Genomic DNA, 11,717 nt, shown 5'->3' on the forward strand with positions numbered 1-11,717 from the left:
GTTTAAAGTGTTCTGTGGTGATCAATGAATGATATATGCATATCTCATTGCATTGCTTTGTCATCGTTTTTCTTCCAGGGGATATATCATGCGGACATGTTTTCCAAGAGCTACGACTACTGTCACAGTTATTCCTCCGACTGCAAATGTAACTTCCTTTTCATCAATGAGGTAATTTGTAGTCAACTGTCTTGAACAAGAAAATTCCTTTGTGTTTTCTTTTCAAATTACTGTTCCTGACTGCCCTCATGTTATTTGCAACAAACATCATTCTTGGAGAATGGTTCTATAGGATAATGCATAGCTGTAATGTAAGGAAATCCGTTTTGTCATCGTTAAGTTTCAATATGATGTGTCTTCTGTAAACTGAAGTTTCAGGCTTTCACCAGTTTGCTGGTTGGTCATGATGTTATGACTTCCATTAATGGTAACCATCAAAGCCTTTGTCAAGTGATTTACTTTTTGTATGTTTAAATGACACACAGGAGATCCAAGATGCCTGTCATGTCTGTCAGTTTGCACCGGTTGCTGAACGAGAAGAACAAACAACAAGCAAACAAAACAAAAAATGCCAAACGAATACCACTGGCAATTATAGAGCCTTTGTTTGAAAGAGAGCCAAACATAGGATACATAATGTATATATTTTTTGTTATCAATGGTTTTGACATGTTTATGGCTAGTTAGTGGTATCATGGGCTTTGAATAGTAATTCCTCCATGTTTCCATCTTATCTTCTGTCATCCCTCCAGGTTGCCCTTGGCAACGTGCAGAAATACGAGAGTACCCACACACTCAAGAAGGGCTTCCACAGCCTCAAGTTCGTTGGCACGGAGGAACCAGACCCAGAGGGGGACATTCTCCTACCCTCAGGTTAGTGAACTTTTTATTGGGAGACTTCACTACATCACCTTAACCTTTGGTGTCAAAGGTCATTTGAGAATCCATTGCCATCAATACTCACTTTGATGTTCACATCCCTGTCGTCATGAGCTATAGTTTTAAGGAGAAAATGAAGAATTTGACAGTTCTTCCACATAAAAGAAGAAGAGAAAAAAAAAAAAGAAGCCCTAAACCTTTGTCAAACGAATTAGTGTATTTCATTCACTACTTTGTAGTGAATAGTGAAAATAGAGTGAATATGTTACAAATCAGCAGTAGAGCTCCTTAAAGATTTATTTGCTAAATTGACTCAACCTCATGGGTGTACAGGGCAAGTTAACATTTCCATTTCTCTCAGTAACGACTCATGTATGACATACATCAAGCATGTCTTTGTAAAATTGTAGTGAGACGAGCCGACCATATGCAAGCCATGTCAACTTTGCACCAGCTTAGCGGCTTCTCATGACTGCTAGTATTGTGCTTGCTATGCTGAGTCATTTTTTTTTGTTGGATAATACTCGCCTCGATCTTGGAGCAAGATGCATCAAATATATTTGATATGATTTCCATCTTTACGGGCTGAAGCTGTCTTGTGCTCACTGTAAAGTGACAAAATTGTACTGTATTGATGTGTCCAAAATACATATTTGTGATACAGTAAGAGACACATGGTTAAGTTTCCACTGTAGTGGACAGAGTTAATGTGTAAAGATCACCTAGGCTGACTTTAACTCTGGACATACCGGCATTAGAAAAATTTGTGATGCATACAGGAATCAAACTGGTTTCTGTCATTGATGGTTTTCACACCTCTTGATTGACACATACCTTCAATTTTTGCTTGGTTTCAAACCCTACAGGTGCGGTTCTACCCCTTGGCGAAGTGAAGAACAAGGATAGATATTGGGATAACAGCAGTGAGTACATCATCGGCAAGGCAGGGCAGACGTGTCTGCGTTATTTGGTGCAAGTCAAGAAATAAAATGTCACCCAGATGTGTAGTCACCTTGTCCCCGCAGGCAGTCACCGTAGCTGGGAGATACATTGGATATCTGGACAACCAATAGTAGTTTGTAAATATGATGTCTAGACTTTCTGCTGGGACTAACATGTTCTGTACAGTCAGGATCCAACCATGTTTTCTGTGTGGTGATATTTGATTTGATTGCAGATCAGGTCATTACATTATAGAATGTAGAAAGCATTGTAGAAAAGTTTAACCCACTCTATTTCCTGGATTTATTAGTATGAGTTAACTGTTCGTTATTAAACAGGTTATGGTAAGACAGTGGATAGCAGTTGCTTTTATGTAGTCTTGGTAGTGCTTAATCTGAAATGTAAGATTAATTTCAAAGAGACTAAGTCCTTGATACATTTTTGTATAACTGGTTTTATGCTTGTTTGTGAGACTTCTTGGGATACAGATGTTAGTGGGTATCCTCTGAGCTTCACTTAATGGCTTTGGCTTTGCCAGGGGAGAGGGCAAGTTGTCTACTGAAGGAGATTGGTCTTGAGTGTGTTTGTGTGTGTATATGTATATATATGACATAGTGTAGAATAGCCTAAAAAACAACAACACAACACACACACATACACAGGTTGACAAAGTTTCATTGAGATTCCTCAATTTTGGAAACATATTTCTTGAACTTCATTTTTAAGAGAGAAATGTGTGATTAACACTCAGCTGCTTTTAGCAAATTTGTCATAGACTGCGCCTGTAGATGTTGCAGATGCCGACTAGATTATTCGCCTTTTGTAAGGGATTTTACATGCTTAGAAATGCAATTGTTTACTCAATATTACTAATTTCTTTTGAAGATGCTACCAAGTTTTATGTGTATTGATACATCTTGTTTTAGGATGTAGATGATGTGAAGGCTTGTCATCTGTCAAGCATGTTTTGGCAGGTGCTGACTGCTGTGAAAAGGTAGTGGAGACAAACAGTGCTTGAGACAACTCAATATTTTAGGTTAGTGTAAATAGTTATATTTTTCTTGGAAAAACATAACCGAATGTGTCGCGCCTTCTGACAACATTGGTGCACATTAAGAAGGCATGTTGTACTACTGGTTAGTGTCAGATACAATTTTGTCTTGGATTCATAAGCATGAAAAACTCACTACTTTTGGATATTTTTTTATACAAATTTCAGAGTGCAGATTTCCTGCAAACTTTCCATTCCAAGATAGAAGCTTGCTGGATTGGAGCAAAAATTATGAAAATTGTGTGGCCAAGACTGCTCCTTGTTTTCTGTATGGTCAATAATCTCCAGTGCTATGGACCGTGGAAATTTTGAGTAAGGTAAATTTAAGAGTCCACAATATTCAATTCATACATGAATTTTGTGTGTCCAATCAGTTTACATAAGGATGTGTTCCCCCCCCCCCCCCAATAAATTAGTCAAGAAATGAAGAGAAAAAAAAAAAGCTCTTTGAGCACCATATTGTGTCCTGTGTTTCTCATATGAAATTTTAATATGAAGTGATATTTACATGAAACAATTTTTAAGGATCATGAGAAAGATGTGAGAAATGGATGCATTGCACTATTTTTCTTCATCGTGATGGAAATTGATGAGATCATGGTGTACTGGTAGTTTTTCAGTTCTTTTTGAAATGCAGATCATGTACTTTTGATACATGCAAAATGAATTTGCCGACCCTGGCAATGAAATCTTGTGATATTTATTACACTTTGAAGAATGTAAGTAGGTCTTGATGCCTGCAAAATTCGGTGAAGGGTAAAACAAGAATTCTGGCATTTTCACTATCAATCTCAAAATCAATATTTTATCCTTATATCTGTAGATACAATTGAATGAGCAGTTTTGAATTTTGAATAAATTAACTATTTCTGATATGATCAGTCTTCATCTCAATTGCTCTCGGAGAGTGCTGATTTTCAATTTGCCTGGTACTGTTATTACAACAACTCTGTTTTCAAATCAATACTGGTTGTACAGTATATTTGTAATGAGACTTTTAACTTGTAAATCATGCATGTGAGAAATTCCAATTGTATAGCTTTATGCTTTTTGCCATAAATGTGTTGTTGAATTTGTGAAGAATCGCATTGCCAATTACAAGGTTTCTTTGGTGGGTGATGAGACAGAATTTAAGATGACTGCGCATAAAGTTTTGTTGTTGCATGAACAACACTTGGTAAAGACTGAATGTTTTTCTGTTGTAGAAGTAAACCGTCTGTGTGCATCTGGAAAGATTTCTTTCAAGCTCGCTTCCCAGGATCAAAAAGTACAGAACAGTGTAAGAATTTTAAACTCTCTGTACATGTACATGTAGATTGTCAAAGTGAACCATGAATCAACTATTGCATTCAGTGATGCCACCAAAGACATCATTTGAACGAGAAAAACACTTGCATTTGTAAGTTTATCTTCCCAAGCATGCAAAAAACAAAAAACAAAACAGTTTCTAGAGAATAAGTTCTATTGACTTTCAATCTGTTTTAAAAATAACATACACCATCAATTGAATTAATGTATGAATCATGGTTGACCTCAATACAGAGAGTGTAAATGATTTTAGATTCAACAAAGCCAAATGACAGTTTTCCCATTGTATTTTGTATATTAGATTCTGCGTTATAATTTTTAAAGTAACTGCCACTTTTTAAAATGATTTCACTTTTTTTTTTAATCTGTACTTGTTTCTGTATGCACAGCACTCATGATTCACATCTCAAGCACTGCATTTTTTAAATGGTTGTCTTATGTTACAAGTGAATGCTTTTAAATGTGAAACCTTTTATATTCTATGTCTTCTGAAATTTTCTCTTACTGTATGTTTGGCGTATTGTTTTAGATTTGTGCTAGCATGTGTATTTTTGATACAGGAATTGTTGCAGTGAATTGCACAGGCAATGTGATAAAGGGATGTAGAGTCAATCTTTAACTTGGATGAAACATGGAGACTTTCAGTAAAAGAAATCATTAAGTCTCATGTGTTTTATTTTGAGAAGACTTCTGGAACACTCCCCCTCCCCAAATTTGTCAGTAGGTAAAGTCATCAAGAAAGCTTGGTGGATGCTTATGGATGCCCATTGGAGCAGAGACTCTGCATAACTCTGAAAATTCATTTGCTATGCTATTCAACTCCCCTCATTTGTTAACATGTTAGACCTCATGGCTAGCATTTTATGTATTCCTAGAATTCATTGTAGAAATTTCCCCCATTTTAGAGTGATTATTCTATGTACTGTATAAAAACTCATGTATAATGCATACCATTTCCCCATATTTGGTTTACTTTGAAGTCTTTTTTTTTTATACTGATGTAATGTCTAGTTGATGTTCAATCTCAAACAATAAAATGTTGTTTGACTAAATTCTGCATTCTTTATTTTTCTCTCTTTCTTTTGAGGTTAGTGTGCCTGAAGTTTATGATTGCCAACACAATTTTCCATTACATGTATTTGTTGGAGTAAACGTAGTATCCAGGATATTACATCTGTGTGCCATTTTTTTTTTCTTTCAGCCAATTCTTAGGCAATATCTTTAAGATTTTGTTGACCCTGTATATTTGAACACCAAATTCAGCTCTATAGAGTTGCATGGTGGTAGAGACCATATAGTAAAATTTGATTCATGTACACTGTACTATGAATTTATCTGGTTGTTAAAAAAAAAAAAAATTAAATGTAGCAGAAAGGTATATTAGGTGAAAATTATGAAAAAAGAAAGAACATCAATTCATATACAGTGTACCTTTGTAGTTTTATTCTTCAGCTGCTTTCAAATGGAGACAAATCAATGAAAGAATACAGAAAATTGCATAGACATGAAGTAGTCAAACAATTTGAAAAAGAATGGAACTGAAGGGGTATTGCTGGGCAAGGATTTTGTTTCTGCTATTTGACAGCTACACCATTTATATACATGTACATGTGTATCAACTATTTTAATCTCTAAAAATTCCTAATGACTCCACAAAAGGACAACATTTGATCTTTTGCCTAGTGATTCTCCTTCCATCCCACCTTATGACAAACAGCTATCAAGATCTAAAGACAAACAAAATACGTGTACAGAAGATGCTGATCAGGAAATTAACTTGCCATACAACATCCAACTTAATGTATGTATACCTTATTCTCATGGCAAATTTGTCCAAATACAAATTGCACACCAATGCTTTGGAATGTATTTTCATTCTGTAATGCTACTAGCACTGCAAATTTGACTGAACTTCATTTGAGTTCCCTTTGTTACTTGATGACATCTACACTGTCAACAGATGTCCATATCAGCCTCTTTTCTGGCTAGAGTCAGAAATGAGAGAATTTCGGTTTTGTTTCATTCAAGCATCACATTTCCCTTCATAAATGGAGACAACTGTCAACAAAATATCACACCTAGTTACCCTAACATGTTTCTGTACTCCCATTGACGACAACATATATAATCTTTGACATCTATGCACAAGGAAACATAAAGATTATCTTGGGAGCTTCAGCTTAGGTCTACTTTTCGCATACAGTGAAATCAACATAAGGCAAGAAAGACTTGTAACTGTAGTGTGCCACAACATCATTATATTCCAGAACATTTCCAATATTTCCTCATTGGTAAGGCAAAAAGATTTCATGTCAGTCAAGTAAATATGTATCACCATGGTGTTCCACATGTTTATTATGTCAAAATAATGGCATCTTCATCAATGCACTCATCAGTTTTACCTTCTGGCTGATCTGTCTGTAACTATAGTGTGCCACAACATCATTATATTCCAGAAAATTTCCAATATTTCCTCATTGGTAAGGCAAAAAGATTTCATGTCAGTCAAGTAAATATGTATCACCATGGTGTTCCACATGTTAATTATGTCAAAATATTGGCATCTTCATCAATGCACTCATCAGTTTTACCTTCTGGCTGATCTGTCTTTGCTGATTGAGTCAACAGAGTCTCTTCATCGGCAGAAGTTGGCTTTGATTGCAACAGGGAAGATGCATCTGTCGATGATGTCAGGGATGTTTCTGAAGTGGGTGAAGTCTGTGGCTCTGATGGCAACGAGTCAACTGTAACAGACGAGTCTTCAGATGCCTGTTCTGGAGGTGGTTCTTCAGTGGAATTGTTAGTTGCTTGTGTAGATGAGGATCCAGACAGCCATCGTGGGGTGATAGAATACTTCATGGCCTGCCAAAAGGACTTTCCTGTCTCCTCCTTCAGTTTGGGGTCAGTGATGACACTGTAGGTGACATTCTTCCCTATTAGGATGGTACAACAGGAAAAATGCTATACACTGTATCTTTTTTTTTTTTTTTTTTTCATGCCTCCACCACGAAGTGGTGCCGGAGGCATATGTTTTCGGGTTGTCCGTTCTTCCGTCTGTCCGTAATGAATTTTGTGGGCAGCGTAACTAAAAAACCTTTTGAGGTAACCTAATGAAACTTGGCATGTATGTGTATTAGGGGGTGAAGTTGTGCCTATCAACTTTTGGGTGCACATGCTCAAGGTCAAATGCTTAAAATTTCACTATTTCCTCCATATCTATGCAATGCCTGAAGATATTTTCTTGAAACTTAGTGTATACATGCATTACCCAATTACGATTCTCTGGTGAAAGTTTGGGGTCATGAGATCAAAGGTCAAAAGGTCAAGTAAAAATGTTCAAATTTCACTTTTTCTCCGTATCTTGGAAATTGTTCAAGGTATCTTCATGGAACAGAGTATATATGCATGTACTGACTAGCAGCGATTATCTAGGCAATTTGGGAAAGGTCAGGGAGAAAGGTCAAGGGGAACACTTCAAAATTTTACTATTTCCCTCATATTTATGCAATGCCAGCAGGATTTTTTTTTTTTTTTTTAACTTGGTGTATGCATGTATAACCCAATAAAGATGCTCTGTGAATTTTTTTTTTTTTTGCCAAAAAAGGTCAAAGGTCAAAAGGTCAAAGATCAAGTCCTTAAATCCCTGTTCATCCAATCAAATCTAGGTTAAGGAAGGTGAACATTCAACACATTTGTGACAAACATGTCATCTTAATATTTTGCCAATTTTGTGAAAATGTAATCACACATTGTCCACATATACTAAAGACCTATTAGGAGAATCATGCATTATGGCGGAGGCATACCAGTCGCCATAGCGACATTTCTAGTTTAATAATAAATTTGTCTTTTACATGCACTTCATTTAGATGCCACATGCATTTATTGCACAAAAAATGTTAACCCTCTAAGTCATGAGTATGGAATATCAACTGATAATTTTTTTTTCCTTTTTTTTTTTTTTTTTTTTACAGATTTTGGAACCAACCAAACTGAGTACACTTAATCACAAGTATGCTCATACAGGGGAACCAAGCTGCTTGGAACTACTGTAAACACCTCTTTACATCAGGTATCCTGTGACATCAGGGATAAAAATAAAAGAACAACTGTGAAAGGAATGGGAGCTGCAGAATGACCTTGTATGAGGTATCACCATCTGTCTTTGTTATTCAAGGTTATACTGTACTACAATTAGATAACATTCCCAGAGTTATTGTTCATTTTCCATCTGAGAGATGGCTGGATAGCCCATATTCAGCTACGTTAAGCTGGTCTTCCATGGGGTCCAGTTGGATGTGAGGTGGGGACCACTTCACCGGGTTTAACACCCTGCTCTTTGCGATGAATGAATGAAGCGGGATTTTTTACGTGCACGAGTTGTGACTCTCTCATACACGGGACCTCCATTTTATGTCCTATCCGAGGGACAGAGTGTTTTGCCTCTTGCTAGAGGGGACGGCATGATTACACACAACATTCTCAGTCCAGACTCGGGTTGGAACCCGGGCCCTTAGGATCGTGAGGCAGACGTGCTACCGACTGAGCCAACTCACCGCCCACCGTTACACATTTCTATTACAGCAAACACAGAATGTTACACCAAGTAATCATACCAAGTAATCATACCAAGATTCCCCTTTAACACTAGCCATAGGAAACTACTCCAACTCCAACTCTATCTCTTTCAATTCATACAACCAGCGCCTATCTGTGAACATAGTGGTCTGTGTTTCAGCATGCATGTATAGATCGTTCTACTTGGACATACCAAGTTGAGTTGCTTGAGTGATGACCACTTGGGACTTCAAGACATCGCCAAAGAACTCTGCAGCCACTTTCTTGAGCTCCTCATGCTGGAACACTGCCAAGATGAGATCCCTGGCTGCCTTCTGTGATGCAGGGTCAGAGAGTATTAATACCACCGCTGCCTTGAGAGCTGCCCTGGTCTCCGGGTCATTGATGGCAAGGAGAAGCACCTCTTTGATCGTGGAAGCCAAAAACTGTCTTGTGTGAGGGTCTTCCAGAACACGAGTGATATATTCTATGCTGGCTCGTCTAGTCTCAGGGCTGTTCAGAACCTACATCATAAAGTATTACAAGATGTGGAAAGCTGCCATGTACATGACAATAACTGTTTTAAATTCTATTTTGACAATTCATGAGAGTTTTTGCATCACATTACACCTTTCCAATGAACAAAAGCTGCTACACTATTTGCTTTGGTGCAAGGTTTAGGTCTAAAAGTACTTGACTGTAACCTATGTTAATGAAAATTATAAGTTGAGCAGGATTTGCTCTAAAGATGCAAGTTTGATGAAATACTTTTCAAGAAAGCATTTATTGTCAAGGAAATATAGTAGTTATGTCAAAATAGATGTATTTGAAGAACTACCACAGTAATATGAACAATGAATAAGAATAGTCTCTTTTCTATCTGTTTAGAGAATGCTACATTACCAACAACCTAGCTTCATGACAAAGCCATATGCAGGATATTTTCTTAAAGGGGGCAAAAGGCAGGCCCCACACTTTCCATGCCCTAAATTGTCATAATTTCATAAGGAATGTCAAACTCTAAAAATCTCTTGATGGACATTTTGCCCCTGCTGCATACAAGGGGTCCTACTGAGCCTTCCAGCTTACAACTGTTTTCCACACAGACAAAGTTCCATCTTTCCCACCATGCAAACTCTACCTCCTTGACAAACTGTGCAGCCAGAGTGTGCATGTTTTCATCATTGAGGAGTGTGTTCAGGAGGCTCCTGGTAAATTCTTCTGCTTTCCCCACCACCTCCTCGTGCCCTAGGGATCGTGAGGCGACCTGGGAAACCTCGACAGCAACATTTTCTCTTATTGGCTCCCACATCAGGTACACTGTAGCTCCTGGGAAAAAAACCAACAACAAACAACACAGAATACAGATGGTTTCACCCCTCAGTTTTCAGGCAAAAATATGAACTTATTATATTAATTGAAAATCAGACAGAATGCTTTTTTTTTAAAAATCCACACTGTGTACAAATAAAACACATATATATGGAGAATTATTATTATTACTTTTTTTTTTAAGGACATTAAATGACAATAATCCAGGATTGTTGTGACTGTTCACCTTCGAGAAATGTATCCTAAATATTCCAGTGACAACAGTGACAAAAAGCTCACCTGGCTGCCTATGGAAATGATTGGGGTGGGGTTAAAGTAGCATTATTAGCAGAATTATCAAGAGGTGCAGTCATGAGTGTCAATATTCTAAGATAAAAGAGAAATTGGGGTGCAATAATTGGTATAGATTTATTTAGTATGATAAGCAAGGTTTAATGGGTAATTGAGTATCAGGTAATTTTGAGGTTGGCATTTCTTACACTTCAATTTTCCCTCCTTTCTTTTGTCGAGATTGAATGCTGCATATTTTTGCTGTGAATATGAAGCTGGAAGAACTGATAAGAGTCACATGGTACTTCATCATTTACTGATCTTTTCATGATGGACCCGGCATCTTTGTCATATGACCGTTGACATTCAAGTCTTTCAATAGTACAAATGTTGGTACCGGTATCGGTACATAAAACACCAAATAGCATGCTGCTGCGGTGGGGTTTGTGTGCCATAACTGCAAAGAACTAATTGTAGTTGTAAAAACACACATGCACACACAAACAACAGATCTTACTGTATAATTTTTTAAAAAGTGTAGGCCTAGGCCTAACGTTAGGCCCTACCTATGGATTAAAATTCCTAAACTAATTAACAGACGAATGACCTGGAACTCACAGTTAAAACTACAATTTGTCAAGACCAATATTCACCTCTTGACAGCAGAGAGCATTCTAACAGTTATAGATATAGAATTCAAAGTGGGTCTAATCAGTTTTGGCAAAAACTAGTTACCCGGTATGTAACAAGTGTTTAGACATCATGTTGTGTGTGTGTGTGTGTGTGTGTGTGTGTGTTTTAATGAAGCTGTTATTGTCATTGATGATTACCAGCTACAATGCAAAGTGCTAAGCCAATCCTGAGTGTTGAGTATCCATGGAAACGCAAAGAATTTTCCAGTCTTCTGAGACTTGTAAGTATAGAATGATGGCTGGCATGTTCTCCTTGAACAGATGGACTTTTAGACGAGGGTTGTGATGTAGGTGAATACCTCCGTCGACCACTAACATGCATCTCAGGTGTACAGGTCCGTGCTGTGAAGACATCATTTGCCCGCCAACACAGAGGCTTGATGAGTATCGCCGAGGTCGAGGCCAGATTCTTGAGGTGTTGACCATCACGAAGGAATTTGGTTTTCTCACATCGCAGTGTCTGGAGGCAGAGTCTGCTTAGTGTAGTCATTGTATCAAAGTGAGAAAATGCCTTGACTACTTCCCATTCTAAGTAAATTTGGCTCCGTGACCTTGGTGGATGCAGCGATGATGCAAGGCAGGTCACCAAGGAGCTCCGGGCGCGGGCGAGGTCTCGTCGGTACATGTACGTACAGCTAGCTACAGGTAGGGTCTTTCATCTACTGTAAACTAGCCCTACTGCACTG

General features: G+C 37.7%; 2 protein-coding genes across 2 annotated transcripts in view; one reads left to right on the forward strand and one right to left on the reverse strand.

Annotated features, from left to right (window-relative positions):
• Nucleotides 1-2,150, forward strand: part of LOC140232830 (poly [ADP-ribose] polymerase tankyrase-like) — a 93,575-nt gene extending 91,425 nt beyond the window's left edge. The window contains exons 50-52 of the mRNA XM_072312947.1: nt 79-171; nt 753-873; nt 1,746-2,150. Coding sequence (XP_072169048.1) covers nt 79-171; nt 753-873; nt 1,746-1,867 — 336 coding nt within the window. The 3' untranslated portion in view covers nt 1,868-2,150. The remainder of the gene's footprint in view (nt 1-78; nt 172-752; nt 874-1,745) is intronic.
• A 3,451-nt stretch (nt 2,151-5,601) lies between these two features.
• Nucleotides 5,602-11,629, reverse strand: LOC140246637 (uncharacterized). Its single transcript, XM_072325982.1, has 4 exons — nt 11,170-11,629; nt 9,879-10,066; nt 8,952-9,261; nt 5,602-7,113 (listed from the first exon to the last, which is right to left on the reverse strand). The coding sequence occupies exons 1-4, from the start codon at nt 11,519-11,521 to the stop codon at nt 6,725-6,727; spliced, it is 1,239 nt and encodes a 412-aa protein (XP_072182083.1). The 5' UTR covers nt 11,522-11,629; the 3' UTR covers nt 5,602-6,724.
• Between the last annotated feature and the right edge of the window lie 88 nt (nt 11,630-11,717).

The sequence above is a fragment of the Diadema setosum genome, chromosome 1 (genome assembly GCF_964275005.1).
Source record: "Diadema setosum chromosome 1, eeDiaSeto1, whole genome shotgun sequence".
Taxonomy (NCBI): Eukaryota; Metazoa; Echinodermata; class Echinoidea; order Diadematoida; family Diadematidae; genus Diadema; species Diadema setosum.